At 34.2% G+C, this 20,690-nt stretch overlaps 1 protein-coding gene across 1 annotated transcript in view; it reads left to right on the top strand.

The window, feature by feature from the left end:
* Window positions 1-295: 295 nt before the first annotated feature.
* The window catches only part of LOC129227506 (ATP synthase subunit b, mitochondrial-like), a 29,846-nt gene continuing 9,451 nt past the window's right edge, over window positions 296-20,690 (top strand). Inside the window, exons 1-5 of the mRNA XM_054862082.1 lie at window positions 296-405; window positions 4,296-4,338; window positions 7,452-7,662; window positions 11,589-11,780; window positions 18,372-18,497. Of these exons, the coding sequence (XP_054718057.1) occupies window positions 378-405; window positions 4,296-4,338; window positions 7,452-7,662; window positions 11,589-11,780; window positions 18,372-18,497 (600 nt within the window). The 5' untranslated portion in view covers window positions 296-377. The remainder of the gene's footprint in view (window positions 406-4,295; window positions 4,339-7,451; window positions 7,663-11,588; window positions 11,781-18,371; window positions 18,498-20,690) is intronic.

The following is a 20,690-nucleotide window of genomic DNA, read 5'->3' as shown; positions in this document are numbered from 1 at the left end:
ATAATAAAGTCACCTCCGATGCTTTAGCATTAGCTGACGTGACTAGCGGTCACGTGATCAGTCAACCGGTCGCTACCGGATAAACGCGTCGAACGTAAGCAATGTGGATGGGTCTTGGCTGAATTTCTCTCAGCTATTGTTGCTGCAACTTATGCATTTCAGGTCTGAACAATCTCATAACGAAAAAGAATTAGGAATGCATTTTTTCCCCCATATTTCCAAAATGTCACTAGGGACTCTAGTATAACCTAAATGGCTTTTGTCCTACATTAACGGTGATCATGACTGTAATAAAGATGCTTTAGTTTTTCTCTAGCGTGGCAACAGAGGAGCAGTCAAGGTGATTTTCGGAAGTCTTGTTCGGAATTTCTGCAAAGATGTTACGAACCGCATTTTCTAATAAAAGTAAGATAATCATTTCATCAACGTTGTTTCTTTTAGTTTTTGGCAAATGTCTTTTTAGACTACCAAAGTTATTTTTGCTTTTTGTGTTGAAAATGACGACTGTATCTTGCAACAAATTCTTCATTGCTAATGTTTTGATCATCTTATGTGCAAAAATACTAATGCTCGTTATCTTTAAATGATTATAAATTTTGAAAAGAGAAAAATTCAAAGTGCCTTAAAAATAAAAATATTATTTTCACTGCGTCAAAATTTTAGGAATTATAACAGAATCGGGACAAGTTTTCAAAATTAGTTACATATGTTGCACTCCGAATGTAAAATAGCGAGATAAAATGAAACAATTTATTGAAACCTTCTCAATTCTAAAGCACCAGTAAAAAGGTTAAAATTAAAGCTTGTATAATCTAAACATGGCCCACCCCTTCACAAGTACATAGCAGTTGATAGCGATCACATCTCAGAATGCACTGCCTCGAAATCATTTTCTTCCCGTGTTCAAACTTGGGTTTGCTTTTTTTTCTTCGTCACCAATTGGCGGTAGAATGGTAGCAGGTCACTGGACTTGGCTTCTCCTCTCAGTGTCCAGCGGTGGGTCGCTGCACACTCCGCCCAAAGTTCCATTGAATATGCCGTATCTAGACGGTTGCCGAACTGCCCTCTGCATGTAATCACTACAGTAGACGCAGATTCTTCTGCCCTTTTCTTAAACACAGGTAAACAGTCTGTAGACAAGAAAGCTGGTTTCAACTTGTCGATGGATATCGTCTGTTTTCGTCCTTTAATTTTCAGATCAAAAGTTTTTTCTTTTTTTGATATCACTATATAAAGTCCATCATATGGTGCTTGCAGGGGTTTTCTTACTCCGTTGTTGCGGACAAAGGTGTGAAAACGGTCTTTTAAGTGCGAATGTACAAGCACGGACCTATGTCCGTGCTTGTTGTTAAATTGTTGTATCAACAATTGTTAAGATAGGCTAACAAATTGTTAAGATAGGTTGCATGTTATCAAAATGTGCCTTGAGTTCCTCCACCAGCTCCTTCCTTTGGGGTGCCATCAGTACTTGTCTTTACAAAAAACTCTTAATAGCTTAGTATCTGTGGCTACATAGAAAACTTCACACATGTGTTACGGGCTCAATCCAGGCCCAAAGCAAGCTCGGGTTCGAAAACCGAAAATAGATTTTGGGCTTGGACTGAAGCAAGGATATTTAATTGTCAATCTCCAAACAAATTCAAAGCAAATAAACATTGTCCTACTGTGAGAAAATGAACGGAACATTTAAATCAGTTAAATCAATGAAAATATAACCAAAAAATTAAAGAAATTAACATGTATTTATAGTGTTTTTTTGCGATTACTATTGCAATATGTCGTGGAGTAATGCATTTGAAGTGGAGCATTTTGAGAAAAATTAAACTTCTGTTAATGAAGAACATTTGACATAATATTTTTCATTAACAGGCAGATGTCCAACTGTAGAAGACTTGGTTTTTGATAGAAGAAAGTTTCCACCGGGCTTGGGGGCGGGGGCGGATTTTGGTCCGAGACAATATACCCAGCTCGGGCATGCCTTTGTTCTCAGAAATGAGCCTGAACTCATCTCTACCCCCTCCCCCCACACATACTTTTGGGGAAATCAAAAACATTCTGTAATACAGAATGTATACTCCTCCCGCCCCTTATTTTTGTGCCAATCTTCTTCATTTGTCACTCCTTAGAAAAAGTAAGGTAACATTTTCAGCTCTGTTTGTCAGAACATTTTTGAGTTTTAGTTTCCCTGTCAACATGTAGGTTTTCTTTTCAAAAAATAAAAAGAATATAATACAAACTTAGTAACTCTGAATCCCCTAAAATCAAAGCACTAATCATTTTGACCCCTATAAAACACAGATGCAGGCCATCCCTAGCATCCAATTGCAGTTACAAAAATTCCACACATCAACAAACCTAATACAGTCATCCCTCGTTTATCGCGGTTAATTCGTTCCAGACTTTACCGTGATAACTGAATTTTCGCAAAGTAGGATTCTGTAATTTTAAACTATATTTTCCTGATTGGAGCACAAAAAACTTACTTAAGACAATTTAAATAGGTTTTTAACATAGATAGAGCCCCCTAGACATAAAACGTAGCCACCATTACATTTGCATTACTTTAAAAATTGCACAAAATATGAGAAAATGAGATATGTTTGACAAAATAGATATCACATTGTTAATTATTGGGATAAACTCTACACACACATGCATTTCGTACACACTACTACTAATCTATGAAAATAGCTCAACTTGTTTGATGATGAATTAATTGCCACTTAGTGACCGTATGTGCCCCTCCTCTACATTTCGTTCTTCCTCTACATTTATCCTCATTTAAGGCATTACGTATACAACTTAAAAATCTAGTACATTGTTGAACACCATTTACAATTACAGACCTAATAATACAGTGATTTATACTTTTCAGTTAGTGTTTAACGATTAAAATGAGATAGCGATTCCCAACTCTTTTTCAACTATTTTATACCGCCACTCCCTCAACTAGTACAACTACAGTCCTCAGAAGGGCTTACCTTGCTTAAAGGAGATACGTACTTTGTTATTCTTATGTAGGAAACAGTTTACACGAGCGCATAAAAAATGCTAATTATTATATTTGAAAAAAAAAAAAAACAGAAAAAACCGTGATGTAGTAAAGCCGCGAAAGTCGAAGTGCGAAGTAGCGAGGGACGACTGTACTGCACTTTTCGCAAATATTTTTAAGTTAACTGGTTCATACACCTAGCTTGCTGATTTAACAACTGCTATTCACTCCACATCGCTTGAACATTGGTTGAAAAGTTGCTTTGACATTGGTTGAAAGTTGGTGGCTTTCTCCAACAGGGACTTCCATTCCTTCAAAAACTCCTCATTATTTCTATGGCCAGTGGCCTGCATAATTAGTCCCCCCCCCCATGAAGTAATCAGGTCCCACTAATTGACTAGTCCCCTCTTATGAGCAACCTTATTTACATCTTTCACCGCTTTGGCTAGTGGTCGGAGAAGTCCGACTCCGAAGGGGGAGGTTCTGGGTTAGAATCCTAGCTGTACCATGGATGTACTTTCTCTCTCTTGTCCTTGTCCTTTCTTTTTGTAAATGTGCTGTAAATGTTTGCCTATCCTATAAATGGGTTCTTATGACGTCTGACTTCAGACGTCACACCAAATTACAGTACAGTTGCAAAAGTGAAGCAACGCATCTCAAATTGCCAGCCTAGCTGGCACTAGACAACAACTCAAGCCCTTTTTAAACAACACCTAGCCACCTTACATTTTACTCTCCCCACTGTAATGCACACCTCACGTACAATAGAATCCCCAAAAATTAGTCCCTTTGTTTCCCAGTCTGGTTCCTTACTAGAAACATCCCCTTTTACCTCTGGAATATTTATAAAATGACTTGACAAGGACAATAATTCACTGTGATTAAAAATTATTTGTTATTATAAAAAAAAAATCTATTGTGCAACAACTGACCACATTTGTGGCCAAGAATGTGTTTACTAAAAATTTAGCTTTGTGTGTTATATGTTATTCCACTTTTTAAAGAAAAAGTTAAATAATGAGTGAAAGCAATTTTTTTGTTTTGTTTCGAAATTTTATGTTATTATACATTTTTTTCTAATTTGATGTCATGTTTTAATGTAATCTCGGAACTAAATTGAAGGATTGTTGTAAATCATGTCTTTGTAGCCGAACTTTACTTGGAGGTAATCTTTTTAAGATTAAATGATTGAAGTGAAAACTTTGGGCTAGTAACAAATTTATAATATAAATTTCTAAAATGTTGAAAATTAATTTTTACTTCTTAATTATTTTTATTAATTAAGGCTGTATTTTATTTTCAGATGTTTCAAATATAGCTGCAGTTCGCATTTTTAGACCTGCATGGTAAGTATCTCTTCTATGTGTATCAGAGCCATAACCAGAAAATAGTTTCGGGGAGGGTTTAAAATTTTTAATGCGGAGCTTTGAGCTTTTTTGTGCTAATGTTCAGGTCGTCGGGTTATCTATTATGAAAGTGCTTTATGCAATTAATATGCATATGAAAGACATTTGAGTTTTGGAACAATATTTTTTGGAAATTTTTAAATATAAATGAATATTTAACTGTCAAACCGAACTTTTCAGGGGGGGGGGAGATAACCCGGAATTCCCCCTGTATGTGCACGCAGCCCTGATGTGTATATATTTATCTTTCTCAATATTAATGAAAGTCTTGGTGAATTCTCTTTTCTCAGTGGCATCCCTAATGGGGGGTGGGGGTTTGCCTAGGGTGTCACTCGTCTAGGAAGGGGGGACCCATAGTGGATATGCATGTTTTTGAAAAATATGAAGCTAAAATGCATTTTTAAGACTACAAATTTGAAAAGGTTTTTTGGGGGAAGGGGGGATGGTAAACCCTCGAACCCGCCACTTTTCTTTCGTTCAATAGCCCACTTGAACTTTCGTTATGTCACAAATATAGTTGTTTCTAAAAATTGTATGAATTTCCTGTTTGCATAAAATTTTAATTATTTTTTTCTTTTGCATTTCTAGAGGGGCTGGGGGCACCATAAATTACTGCTCCTTTTGTCACCCATGCTAGGTTAGCCAATGCTTTTTTCATTTATAAATCATAACCCAGAAACTTTTGTTTTCTTGTTTCATTAGACCACAAAGGGAATTTATTTCTGTATTGTATGAACTATGATTTTGTGAAGAAAATTTTCGTTAGCCATAAAGTAACTTACTCTTAAAATTAACATTTAAAGGCAAATTATGTGATTGATTTCCAAAAATGTTAACATTTTCTTTGTAAAATAACAAACAAATGCTTAATTAATGTTTTGCGCTAAATTTGAATTACTAATGTAATTATCCTTTAAACTGTAAAATATATTCACATGTCTGAATATGCCTATTCAAATTTCAAAGAAAATTCAAATATTCCTCTTATTCATAAATGGTTTTTTTTTTTTTTAAACAGTCTCGAATTGCTTATTGTTTTCAGTTGACTGTTGAATGACGACCTTGTCTGTCCACATCCTTTGATTTTTATTTTTCTATGCTTATAATGCAGGTGTCCATGTGCCTTGGAATCAAATTACATATAAACAATCTTCTCAACTGCACAATTCTCTTTACGCAAAAACAGTATCCAGCATAAGATAAATAAATACCTTTGTGCAGAACAGTAAAGTCGGAGAAAACAACGTAAGTAGAAGCACAAATTTGAAAATTACAGCAGACACGTGTTTCGGCGTTACAGGAAACGCCTTTTTCAATGCCAAAAATAATGAGCTTATGGATGAAAAGACATCCGACAAAAGTATCCAGCATCCTTGCTCTAGCATTTGTTTGAATTTTGATGTCTTGAATTCAAATTATGCTTGTGATAAAAGCCTTTAGTAGAATCAAGAAACCCAACAAGTAGGGTCCTATCGCAATTCGTTATTGTGAAAAACAGCATCTAAAATGAAGACCTCAGAATTTAAACTTTTTTTTTTGCAAGAGATATATTTCTTCTGACAGATGGTCATCCTCTAGCAACATATGTTCACACCTTCAAAGCAGAATTGTTTTTTAGGTAGGTTTTAATGAACTTCAAATTTTTGTCATTTCGAAGATTTTTAAATAAAAATTCTTTCTTTTACATCACAATTCCTTTTTTGCAAGTTTCCCATCCACTGGCGGTAATTGATCTGTTGAAAATGTCGGAAGACTGGAAAAAATTACTTTGCCAAAGTAAATCTATCCATTTGAAAGTTAAGTTACTCAGAAATAAGTAAATTTTGAGGTATGTCAAGGATGGACCACTCATCTTCAGGTAGCTATAGAATGATTGAAAAATAAATGAAATATATCAATCCAGTTGAATGGCCAGATAAACTGTCAAGTACTGTTCCCAGCAGAGTATATTATGAAACCACCAAATGTCCACATGGTGTGGAAAGATGAGTGGTACATTCAAGATATTTTCAGCCTTGAACTCATCTTACAATTTGCACCTGTGAATTAATGATTCTCTTGGTATATCATTCAAAACACTTAATGTAGCTGTGATAATTTCTATTAAACAAATATAACTATGCGACTTTTTTTAATAGGAAGACTGCACATCTTATGTTCTTAACATTATGTTAAATCATGAGATTTAATGTTACACAATATATAAAACGTCACCGAAATACATATTCACTACACCAGATTTTTAAGGCATTATTATTTTAGTAAATGGGTGTTTCTGCTAGTGCTTTGTTCTCTCAGGGAATGACTTTTATTGCAGTACTGCTGTCAATGCAGAAGTGATTAGCTCTTTTACATATCCTATTTTTGCAAAAGTATAATATGAAATAAACTAAAAGATACATTTTTTATTCGCTTCTTGTTTATGTTAGTAATTGCTCACCTTATTTTGTCTGTATATAGTTACTGTAAAAGACCAAAATTGGAGAATGTCAACATTCACCTGTGGTTCACTGGAACAGGGACAGATACAGATTATCATTTCGGCAAAATGACCTGAGAACCCCTTTACAAACAAACCTACATTTTTGGGTTCAAAAATTTTCTGAAAAATTGCTTGGGTGTCAATAAAAAGCACCAAATCTATCAGGTTTAATGCCCCTAATAAGGCCTAAATGTTACAAATTAATTTCATAAGTTGTGAAAAGAAGTTGTATTTCAAATATTTACTTTTAAAAATAATTAAAGAACTAAGGTATAATGTTTAAATTTTACTGTTTGAACACAATGGATGGATAATATCATCAACAGTGTTTTTTTGGGGGGGGAGGGGGAGCATGACCCCCATAACCCCTTTCCTTGTATCTGCTCCAGCGCTGAAAATATTTGTTGTCTTTTGCTGAGGTCTTTGTTCATCGAATGTTGAAATTTACTGTTGAATGTTGACATTTGCCAAATTTCGATTTTTCATTCTGACATATATATAAGTTGGGAGTTAACTTGGTTTCAACATTACATTTGCCAACATTAACTTGCTATTACCTATTTTTTATTAGCTTTCAACGAGAAGAGAGTTCATCTGCCGTAAAAGTATTTACTCCTCAAGTTTATGAAGAAGATAAGAAAAAAATTTCCGAATTGCTGAGTAAAGATCTGCCAAAACCTTACGATGGGCCAGAAAGGGACCATGTTAATTTCCCTAGACGTGTGAGACCTGAATGGCCTGGAAAAGTTAGGATGGCATTCCTTCCAGACGAATGGTTTCAGGTGTGTGATTTCAATGCATTTTGTTTTGCACAATTAGTTCTAAATATTTAGTTAGAATATTTAAGTTCTTACTGCTGATGATTCTTTGAATACAAGGTACCTCAGAAATAACACAGCAGACTTCCAATAGTGTGGTCTTCAACAGTCCAAAAAGCATGATGGTTGGTACTGTTACAACCTAAAATTATATAAGAGCGTTCGTGTGCAGTTTGGGATTTATTTCCCAGAAGTAATCAGCATGTTTTTCGTTTCTTCAACATAACTTGGATATTGCCACCAGAATGTCCATTTATTACATGGTTTAGTACATTAGTTGTATAATTAGATTTTGTGATGAATACTAAATAGCTCAGTTACAGCATCTCAAAGCTGCAGTGTTGCACTTGTTTTGAACTAATCAGTATGGAACAGCCATAACCAAGCTGCAGGCAAAAAATCCCTCATAAATAAGCGGAGCATAATATCTGTTCATAATGGTAGCCAAAAGAACTTTAGTACAAAGGTATATGTTAAGCTTCTTCATAGTTTCCGAAAATTTCAATTTGTTCAGAAAATTTTACTTGAGTCTACTTTACTATCACTTTTAGTTTTACTAGTGTTCACTCTAGAAAAAAAAAGGCCAGGGTGCTGGTCTTTGAAAGGGGCACTGTTTTTTATAAAAAGGGCACTTTTTCAACGCGGTGTCCCCCCAGCCCAGACCAATGATGCACCCCTCAAAAAGTACTGAATCCCCCCATCTCCAAAAAAATAAAGAGGAGAAATAACATCTTGCAAAATTTCAGTGTAGTCTGCACCATGATCCCCCCCCCCCCCCCGATCGCCGCCATCACTGCATTCAGTATTAAATATCATTATTTCATACGGAAAATGTACTTTTCTTTAGAAAAGGGTTAGCCTGCCCCCTCCCCTCCCCAAATAAATGTTTTCTACACTCCATAGGAACATTTAGATAATGCTGGAAGTGTGTTTTTCAACACTTTTCAGGCCTTAATTTTGACTACCTATCCTAAAAATTCTAGGTATTTCAAAACCCTTTGAATTTCAATTTAAGAAGAACAGTATTTAATTACTGATCTCCCCTTCCTACCTAAAAAAAACTGCCTAGTAATGTGCATTGTGCCATTACGTATTTTAGTAGATATCAAAATCATGATGAATGTAAATTCTCCTTTTTAAATAAATTATACTTCAAACAGAATAATTAAATTAAAATACTGTGTGCAGTGCTTCAAAAATGCAGTCAAAAATTTTGAAAATCTGATATTTAAGTAAAAACAATATAAAAGCGAACTAATCGGACCAAAATGTCAAAAAGCGGTCTAAAGGGGACTTTACCATAAAAAACGGTCTAAAGGAGACTTTGACGGGAAAAACGGACCATTTGGGAGCCCTGCAACAGAAAATTTCCCTGGCAAAGCGATATGTTTCCATTTCAAACGCTTTTTTTTTTTTTGCAACTGGGGAAAAGGGTTAAAAATCCAAAATACCAAAAAAATACCCTTGTATTTTAGCTCTGTAAGCTTTGTACTATATACTACTTAGGAAACAATCAGAAAGTTAACTTTCCTGAAACAGATGTGAAAAGATTGCTGCACAATCACTAGCAATGCGCTAAAATTCGCTAAGCCTAATTTCCACGTGCAAATGAAAAACGGACACAAAGGGCAGGAACGCTAGGAAAATGTCTTATTCTCTCTCTCATTGCTGATTCTCAGAAGGTGGTGAGGAATGAAACAATGATCTCTCCCTTCCCAGACAACCATAGCCCTTTCCACACCCTTTCAAAAACCCACCTTCCATAGAAGGAAGAACATGCCTTTGTTTCCTACTGATAAGCCTGTTAGAATTCCTAGAATCTCATCCCCTTCCCCTCTTTGCCTACGTGTTTGCTTCCCTTTTCTTCATGGGGCCGTTTTCAGGGTGAAATTCTGGGAATAATGATAAGAAATGGGCGTTTTTGCGGACGATCGCTGGACAAGTAAAATTGCCCCGATATCGCAAGAGTCCAAACGATGCTTGAGGCATCTTTTTAAAAGCACAGGGCGCATTTTGCGATCTAAAAGAAGGGCAGGGCGCATTCTGCTGATGTGGAAAAGGGCAGGGCGCTGCGCCCTTCAAAAACGGTCTAGCGGGAACACTAGTTTTACCCTGTAACAGTTAAAGTATTATGAATAGTATGAAAGATTTTGACTATGTTAATGAAGGATTGCATGTTAAACCTTTCTATATCTTCAAGTGAGAAGTGGCACCCTATAATTGTCATAAATAAGTTTTAATCGTTCCTTCGTATTGTAATTTCATTTGACATTTCACCTTCTGAAAGGTTGGTTAAAGTATAGGGTCACCCTGTGTAAAATGGGTATAAAAAACAGCACTTTTAATTTCAGTGATCCATAGCAGAAATAATATGAAATATAATCATGTTTTTGTGCAATATTCTGTACATTGTGCATCTTAGGTCTACATGTATACATGCATAAATACATCTATTTTTGGTGTAATTGTAATGCTATGTATAATTCTTTAAGTAATTCTAGTCTTTAAGTTAAGTCTAGTTAGCATGTGTGGTAATTAGGCCCTGATAATCATGAACTATTTATAATAATCAAAAAGTAAAATACTTTTAAGCAGAGCTGCCAACTTTTGAAAAACTATTAGTAGCAGTTTTATGCCGGGGGGGGGGGGGGGAGTAAAACGGTACATTTAAATATGAATGCAAAAGATGCAATGATTTAGGTTTGAATTCTGTTCCTCAGAGCCAGACTTAAATTCAGAAATTGCGATTTTACGTTCATTAGTGAATTCAAATGAATTCATCATTTCAATTTTCTACTGTGGGCACCCGCACAGCTTTGCCCACAGTAGAAAATTAAAAGGTTTTTTGGTTTGCCTGTATATTAACAAATAATGTATGGTGAATTTTCTCGCCAATTGGCTTGCCCATGTTATGGTTCCATGTTATGATAACTTGGTAATTTACTCGTCCATCTTAGGATAATTTTGCTTGGGAAAATAGTTCTTAAAATTGGAATAGAAAAAGAGCAAAATCGAATTTTCGAAAAATCTCTTCAAGGTGCACACCCCCATGCTGCATTGTAACTCTGTGCCAAATTTTATGAAAATCGGCCGAAGGTCTAAGCGCTATGCACGTCACAGAGATCCTGACACAGAGAGATCCAGACAGAGACTTACAGCTTTATTATTAGTAAAGATTGTATGTAGAACTTCTACAGCTTCTTACAGAAGCCTATTCTGCATCAAGCCATGTGAGCATAATTCATAGAAAAAAAATCAATTTTTTACTAGGGTTAAAAAAGCACATGTCACATCCTTTGCATGCCCGCCAGAAAAAGTTTTCCTCTCTCCTGTAAAATTACCATAGTGTTGCATACATCCTTCTGGCTCTGAAGTACAGAATTTACAGTAGGGCAAGCAATACTTTACTTTGAAAAAAAATACTAACAATCAACTAAGTTTTTTTTAAATAACTATAGGAAGATTATTTTGCTTACTTTTAAACAGACATTTAGAATTTCATTAGAAAAAGAATATTATCTACGAAAATTTTCCAAAACTCTTCCTGTAAATTTTTCTAGAGGGAAGTTTATTGCTCACTTTAAACGCATTGTTTTGTATTCTGAAAAATTAATTGATTGAGAAGCCTGGTAAATGTGTTGCTGGACTTTTTTTTTTCTACTATGTTAAAATGTTGCCAGATATGTAAACATTTTGATCCTAATTTATCGATTTCAAAACATGATCCCTAGTAGAATGAAAACAAAGAAGACAGAAACTACACCCTATTCACCCTGGGTTCCCCATTTTTGAAAAGGCTTGTGTACAAAAAAAGTGGCATGGCATGCTTTTAAGTTTTAGTCGCTTGAATTATTTTTATTTGTTTATAAATGTAGTATCTTCTCTTTCAGTTCTTTTATAAGAAAACTGGAGTCACTGGACCATATGTGTTTGGCACTGGACTTTTGACCTTTCTGTTCTCTAAAGAGTTCTATGTATTTGAAGAGGAGTTTTCCACTGGTTGTGCCATCTTCTTGCTGGCTTACATTGCAATTAAAAAGTTTGGACCAGCTACAAAGGAATATGTGCATAAATATATTGATGTAAGTTTTATTATTTTCCTTTTTATTTGCTCTAATAATTTCATTTTTTATTAAATCAATTCTAAAATTATTAGTTGTTAAATAACAGTTTAGTTAAAAAATAAATTAATTAACTTTTTTTGTTTAATTTTTATTCTCTTTGTGTGTTTTTGTTAAGTTGTAATTTTTTTTGTGTGTTTGTGTTAAGTGTGCTAAAAGTACACTCTATTCAATGATTTTTTTTCTGTATTTTCAACTGGTAATGCTAAAAGAAAAAAAAAAACTTTGTTTTTGCTTTAAATAGCATTTGCAGTGGAATCTCGCTTTTCATACACAATTCGTTTCTAAAGGCAGTTCAAATGGCGATTTGTATGAATGGCAAACCCTTTATCATGCAGGACACAATGTAAATTATATTAATACAGATGATTGCTTATTTAAACCAATGAAAAACAATAAATATACGGATAATGTGCATAAAATACAAAAAAAATTTTAATTGCACTTTGCTTGTACTGAGATGAGTTGATGACATAAGTAAAATGTGGGAAAAAGGAAGTGGGACGTTGATGTCTCTGTTTGGAAGGCGAGTTACTTCCATAAAAGCAGATAAAAGTCCATCAGGTGTTATTTCTTTTATCTGTCTTTTTGCACTTGAGAAGTCTAAGGATTCTTCCTTTAAAAATTTATCCAATGTTGTCTGCCTTTGACCAATAACATTGTCCTTGAACTCCTAGGGCATTGCTACAATGTTATTTTTCCACCACTTTTTGTATTTTCTCCCAGTGGCAACACTGTCCTTTGACTTCTGCTGTGGAAATGCATCTTTTACTTTGCTCCCCCTCACCTGCAGAAAGTTCTTTAATCATTTCTTGCTGTTCCTTGTGCAGTTCTTGGAGGTCCTCAGCAACTTATTTATGTGGTCTTCGACCAACTCCTTTAAGTGACACAGTTTGAATAACGAATAAGAGGACACATGACAGGTTCAAGTTCTATTCTGCTTGAGCAAGTTAGATGAATGGCTAGGTTCCACTGTATTTATTTATTTTTTGAAAGTCATGGAAATTTTAATGGTAAACATTTACATTAGTACTTAGTTTTGTTTATTGTATAAGTAATTTTAAACCTTGTCATTCAATTGCTTCATAAATATCATTTACCCTTCTCAGAAATGTTTTTTAACTTATTTTGAATTTTAAAGTTTTGCAGATAACTATTAATTTTGAAATCAGTTAAATGTAAATGTAAAATTATTTTACATAACCCATTCCATGATCAGCCCAAAAACCCTTAATGCCAATGTTGCACATAGCAAACGGAGTTGCTTTCTGCTACATTGTAATAGCACTTTTCTCCCCATTTTGCTATGGGCATTTTAATGTTTTTGCTGTTGAGCTTGCATTTGAAAATTGCTTCACTTTATTAGTTTTTAGGCACTGAATTAAATATTACAATAAAATACAAGGTTGCTAATATGTACTGAAATATTCGTTAAATTTACACAGTGCATAACAGGAAAATAATAAACAATAGCTGATAAGACATAAAGCAATAACTATTTTATAACACTAATTATTTTATTTATTTTTATTTTTGCTTCTTAGTATATCATTTTTTTCTTTTTCTTTTGTAAACCTAAGAAATCAAAACTTAAATGTAAGATGATCTATCTTTCAAAAGGCCTCAACAAAACATTCTTCAAACAATTGACTTATAGATTTAACCTGTGAGCAAGGGAATTGAATGGACAAAAACACTTTAAGTGTGTGAATGATTTTCTAAGAGGATAAAAAGTATTCTTCGGTGCCTTTTGATACATTGTGACACTGTAAAACGACCAATAAACACAGAAACATCCCTTTGCTGGTCGGTTCTTTTATTGTAACTCCTATGACTTTAATCCCTTCTGAGTGCTCTGAAATTAGTTGCTCAAGCTTGGGAAGTATTTTAAAGATTACAAAGGATCAAAACTTGCGGCTAATCCCCTATTTCCCTAAAAGATGTTTTTGTGCATGGTAATTAAAAGCTCCCTGCTGAGAGAGGAATAACAGAGTCGTCCTAACTAACATAAGGTCCTGCTCCCTGGGAGGTCCATTCCCTGAACACTTTTCGCAAACATCTGAGCAAGTTAGTTCCATTCAACCGGCTCCCTATTCAAAAGTGGTCAAAAAATCATAGTGTCTTGAGGTCAACCCTTCCACATCATTTTCTTACAAAGAAAAAATTTAAATCAGAAAGGAATTTCAAAGCAAGCTGTACTCTGCTATATTTCAAAACATGTGATACACTTCAGAAGAAATAAAAGGAAATCTCGCTTGAAATTGAGTTCTTTTTTTTCTTTTTATTAAACACTAGCTGCGTTGCCCGGCTTTGCGCTTTCTACCTTGAAAAAAACCATTGTGTCAAGTGAAGTATCTTCAATAACCAGGATTAGATGAAAGAAAAAAATCATGATGCAAAATTTTCTCGCCAAACAATGATACTAAAATACTTTTAAGAAATTAAAATAAATTGAGAAAGATGGATTTAAAAGGCGTAACCATGGAAACACAAAATAAAATAAGTTTAAGAATTGAGAAAAATGGAAATAAACAATGGATTCAAACAACGTTACCGTGGAAATGCAAAATAAAATGGTTAAGAACTTGAATAGAGAACAGATTTTTGAACTTCATTTAATTTGCTTGTAACTTTTTTTCTAATGGAGATAGAGGGTTAAAGTTTCAACCTTAGGTTGAGTTAGATCTGGAGTAAAAAAAGCAGCTCTTTCCAATGCTGTCAAAAAGAAAACTCAGGGACAATTCCTTCGCTTTTTATTGATGGATTTAATGAAAAAATTAGTGCCTAAATTTCAGCTAAGCCTAAAAAAATTCGAACTAAAAATGTAAAAAACTCCCGCAGCAATTAAGTTAGAGCATTGGAACAAATCACGTAGAACACGGAAAATTCTTCCCTTTCCAATGATATATAATATTACTATTTGCGAGTAATTTTTGACCCTCATATTCGGGAATTTATGTAAAAATTGGGCCTAAATTTGAATAAAAAAAGAACTGTTCATTGAATTGTTTTCGAACTGGTCTGCAAACCTTCTCAGGACTTGAAGGAACAAACTGAAAATTTCAGCAAAATCGGTCGGGTAGTTCTCGAGTTTTACGAGTTCAAACAGAGATGCTTTTTGGAGACTTCATTTTATACTATGTAGAGATACTTCGATAAATTTTAGTTACTTTTATAGGATTATGTACTAATTAAAGCAATTTGATTATTGAAAAGAAGCCAAATATTTTATTTCTCTTTTAAAAATCTCATAAAAGAAGGTGCAGTTAAAACATTGAACTTATTTTAAGACAATAAATAAAATCTGAAAGAGAGGGGGAGAGGGAAGAAATGTTTCGTTTCGTGTGAGTAAAGCGTACATTAAAACAAAAGAATTCAAGATATTATTACTTCATTTGAGCTTTTGTATATTTTTTATGTTTTCCATGGGTCAACTTTGATGTATAATAGATGCGGTCGTCATAATTTTTGTATTAGAGATTAAAAATATTCAAAAACGTTTCACTAAAAACTCATCCAAGGTTGCCGCGAATCTAAAAAGTTATAATTTAACTTCTAAATATCGTCATTTAAAAATAAATAATAATAGTATATAAATTTTAAAAAGCGTAGTAAACACATTATACTGGTACAAAAGTAAAATATGTAAGAGATTTTTTAAAAATAATATTGTGTAAAATAAATTAGAAAATTTGAGTATTATATTAAATTGAGTGAAGGATGCTTTATAAGAAGATGTGTCTTTTATAAGAAAAAATATTTTTTGTTTTGCTTTATTCAAGCATAAAAATATTGGTAACTGTAAGGAAATATTTTTACACTTGTTCATCATGAGTTCAAATGCCAGAATGCTATGAAACAAAGCTTCCACGGAAAAATATTAATATTTTGCCTGATTAATTAAAGCATTATGCGTGTACCATTTAAGAGTACTTGAAATGTTAATATTTTAGTAAAATAAAAGAAATTACAACCAACAGTTTCTTGAAATACTATAAATTACTTGAAATGTTAATATTTTAGTAAAATAAAATAAATTACAACCAACAGTTTCTTGAAATACTATCAATTACGTCCCTTTTGACTAAGAAAAAGAACTTGAGAACCGCTCCCCTAAAAGCACTAGAACCCAACCCAGAAGTGCAATAACAGAGTTCTGCCCCTAGAAGGATCGCCGACATAGATTCGGCCGAAGCAAAAACTGCTAGAAATGCCGTGACGATGCAGGATCATCAAAGCCAGTTAGGAACCATTTTCTTGTGACAAGCCTGCATCGGCCGCGGCAGTTTAAACACAGACTGCGCTGCCGATCCTGTATCGGCCGGGGCAGGGAATGGGTTAAATAAACTTTTATTCACTCTTTTTGTCGCTTTGAAGCCTTCATTTTGAAAAATTTGTTTTCTTGTAATGCTGCATGTTAATTGTTTTTTTTTTCCTTCTTTTTGCATGCCTGTTGTTTACAAAGCTTTGTTAGAAGACAAACAATTAAAATTTCTTATTTTCACTAAATCTTCTATTAAAATTTTTGAAACAGAATTACATGCACATTTAAAGTGTCAAAGTTGTGTTAAATGCTGAATTGTTTTATATTTAATTTCTAGCTCATGTCTAACTTCTGTATCATTAATTTTGAAATCTTTGAATCTGTTTATATTGTATATATTAGAATATTTGTGTATTGTGTTGCAAGAAGTTATATCCTTTTCTGTGTTCAGCTGCAAATGCTGTTTTCACTTATTTCAAAACTAGTAGAACCCACACGACTTTGCCTGTAATATAAAAATTAAAAGGACTTTTGGTTCGCCTGTATATTTACAAATAATGTATGGTGGATTTTCTCGCCAGTTGGCTTGTACCCAAGTTACGGTTCCACATTATGATAATTTTGTATATCGCCAATTGGCTTGTGCCCATGTTACGGTTCCACGTTATGATAATTTCGTAATTTACTCGTCCATCTTATGATAATTTTGTTCTTAAAATTGGAATAGAAAAAGAACCACATCGAATTTTCGAAAAATCCCTTCGAGGTACGCACCCCTATGCTACAAACTAACTTTGTGCCAAATTTCATGAAAATCGGCCGAAAGGTCTAGGCGCTATACGCATCACAGAGATCCAGACATCCTACAAACATCCAGACATGTTCCGGACATCCAGACAGAGAGGCTTTCAGCTTCATTATTAATAAAGATATGTCATCAATTCACATTTTAAGGGCAATACTGCCGTGGGCAAATAAACTGCAGTACCTGCAGAAATGAGTTTTCGAGATATTTGAAGAAACACGTGTTGGGATCAATGCTAACAATGGGAAAATTCTGGAGTTAGAAGGTTTTTTAAGCCTTTTTTTTTAGCGGGAACCAAATGAACAAGCTTGTACAATAAAGCTAACATACAATAGATGTCAAAAATGCAAAAAAAAAAAAAAAAAAAATGAAAATTAAAAAATCTGCAGTTACTGCCCTTTAGCTGCCCACAGATAAATAACTATCTTGAACCCTGAAGGTGTGTATTATCATTTGTATTAATCATGCACCATAGTCAAAACATTTTTGGTGCAACTAATTACTTTTCCAAGGAAAGTTCAATGCCAATGCATTTGTTTTAATACTAGTGGAATAAAAGACCACTGTGAAAACATATTTTAGAGATATCAAAGAATTCTTCTACAAATATTATGCCAAGGTGAAATTTCAAGTTTTGTGAACTTATATTAGTTCAATATTATTACAAGACATTTAAGTAAAATAATTTTCTAGATTTTCAAGGTATTCATGAATTATTTGTTTAAATAGAAACTTTTATTTACATACTAGTGATACCCGCACGGCTTCGCCCGCAATAGAAAAATCAAAAGATCTTTTGGTTCGCCTGTATATTTACAAATAATGTATAGTGAATTTTCTCGCCATTTGGCTTGTACCGACATTACGGTTCCACGTTATGATAATTTCGTATCTCGCCAATTGGCTTGTGCCCATGTTACGGTTCCACGTTACGATAATTTCGTAATTTATGATACTTTTTTTCTTAAAATTGGAATAAAAAAAGAACCACATCGAATTTTCGAAAAATCGCTTCGAGGTGCACACCCCCATGCTACATACTAACTTTGCCAAATTTCATGAAAATCGGCCAAACGGTTTAAGCGCTATGCGCGTCACAGACATCCTACGGACATCCTACAGACATCCTACAGACATCCAGACATCCTCCGGACAGAGAGACTTTCTGCTTTATTATTAGTAAAGAAGATATACACTATACATGTAACTTCCATGACAAATTAGTCATGTCAAAAGTGGCAACAAAATGTGAGATGGTAGCTGCTGCATCAAGGATTTTCTTTTTAAATTGAACTTTTTAACATAATCTTTAAAAACAAAACTGCATTCAGCATAATTCAGATTCACATGCATTCAAAATCACATGGTTCTCATAAATTTACTTAAACTTCAAGTGTAACTGAAGTTAGAAAATATACATGTAATTTACAGATGTAAATAACAAATAATTTACACTAAAGGTAATTATTTTTTTTTTATGTAGAATGAATATGCAGAACAACAGAAGCAAAAAGATGATATAATGAAAGAAATTGAAAACAAAATTGTGGAAGTCAAGAAAAATGTATGGCATGCTGAAGGCCAAAAGATTCTTATGAATGCTAAACGAGTGAGTAATTGTCCAATTCCATACGAAACTACTGATAGTCTGAGATCCCTCTAGGCTTGTCCTACCCTCATCGAGTTTTCAGAAATTTTTGCCATAGATGAATTGTAAAAGTTGTGAATAAAAGGTGAAAGTAAGAACTTCTACCTCTTTCACGTGAAATAATCACGGTTGCCAGGGGTTGAAAGGTGCCTAAAAATAAGTAATTTTCCCTCATCGAGTTTCCGAAAATCATTATGTAAGGGTCCATCCAACCAGGTTCGGCAGATGGGTGCGCTCGACCATCTTTAATTTTTTTGAAACTCATATCCCTAAAAGCTGCATTAGAAAGATGTTTAAAACCACTTTTATTTTTTCACTAAACTGAACCTTTGATTTTTTAGAGGTCATCAAAAATGGTTTTCATAGTCAAAAATGGGACTTTTAGACATTTGCATTTTGGCCAAAATCTTTGAATACATTTATGGTAGTTAATTTTACGCTTTGATGTTCAAGTGCATAAGATGATAGTCTTACATGCTGAGTTATGTGGCTGTAATTTAATAATTAAAATAATGGCTACAGGCAGTGGCGGATTGGTTGAAAAAATCGGCCCTGGCATTAGGAGATCTAGCGGCCACATAGCTCTTATAGATATATTAAATTTTACCTAACGATTGGGATATCACTCAAATATGAGGAAATTATTCTTAACAACTAAATATATTTAAACAAAATTTAACATATAGGAACATTTCTATGCTTTAATAGTGAACAAATTGATACAGTAATAGCTAAACACCTTATTTTGGGGGAAAATGTGATTATAATTGTCCATTTATTTATTTTTATAGTGCGTGGAACTTGATTGAATATTTCCCTAATGATAACACTGCTTGGCTTAGTATGTCCTTTTCTGCAATCATAACAAGTTACTCTCAGTTGTCCTGTTTTATGAAAGTGATGTTCACAGGGCTGCGGAGTCAGAAGGAAAATGGCCAACTCCGATTCCTGGATTTTGAAACGCCCGGCTCAGACTCCGGATTTTTTAAAATTTTATTTTAGTTGTATTTTTTCAACTCTCTCTCTCCCTTCAGGGCATGGGTGCAAGACCTTCCGTCTCAGAGCGGATTTCCGTCTTGGACAAAATTTCCGAGACGGAGGTCGGGACGGAAAGAAATCCCTTCGGTTCATTGAAAGACCCTTCAGTTTTTACTTTAAAAAATTGAGTGTTTGAAAAATATGCTTTAATAACTGGACCTTTCTATAACCACGAATTTAAATCAACATTCTCTCGATTTTCCGCCATGGGCTTGTTTTGTTTGCAACGTGCTTTTGGAGGAGTGGCTTTTAGACTCGCGCTGTTTGACTTTTTTTAGGTAGCTCTGTTATTTCCAACTCACTGCATTGCATACCGCGGAGTTGCTCGCTATTCTTGCTAATTTTTTGAATTGATCGCCTTTTGTCTCCATTTTTTACTTGCTCTTTTCGATCATCCTTTCGTTTTTTTCTCATTTGCGTTTTTTTTTTTTCGCAAACTTTACACAATCATCAATGAAAATTAGGCGTGCTCTTAAAATTAATCGCTCTTTAAATTGTCTTAGAGTTGAATTTGAATCACCGGTTGAGAGTGATTGCTGATGGGATGAAATGTTCACGCCACATCAAAGGGCGTCTTCATACCAGGTTAAACTGGAACTGTCTGGGATTTTGAAGCTTTCAATGAAAATGGGAATTCTGGAAAGAATCGGAGAAAAAATTTCAAGCTTGTTTGAAACACCGATGGGCATCTGTTCCTGCATTTTTTAAACGTTTCTGGTTAAATATTCTAAGACTTGAGGAATCGCTTAATTCCAATGACTTTCAATCTAACACTCGTTAGGATGGAAATAGGGGGGGGAGGAGAGAGAAAGGAAACCGGAAAAAATAACGGCAGCATGAGTTAGCGAAAAAGGTTTGCTCTTGCAAAGAGGGTAAATCCGCAAATTCCTACGATACTGAGGTCTTAAAACAATAAATATAAGAGGTGGGGGGGGGGGGGAGCTACTCAAGGGCCCCAGAACAAAAAATCGAAAAACTTAATTGTAAGCCATTTTTGAAGCTAAGTTTGGTTCGAGATTTCTCCTCTGCAAACTCTGAAAAGAAAAGGTCAAAAATCTTTAGGCTGTCTTTAATGATGTCAAGTGGGGAGGGTGAGGTTTAAAAAAAAATGGAAAC

The sequence above is a fragment of the Uloborus diversus genome, chromosome 8 (genome assembly GCF_026930045.1).
Source record: "Uloborus diversus isolate 005 chromosome 8, Udiv.v.3.1, whole genome shotgun sequence".
Lineage (NCBI taxonomy): Eukaryota > Metazoa > Arthropoda > Arachnida > Araneae > Uloboridae > Uloborus > Uloborus diversus.
This window is presented reverse-complemented; position numbering and strand designations above follow the sequence as displayed.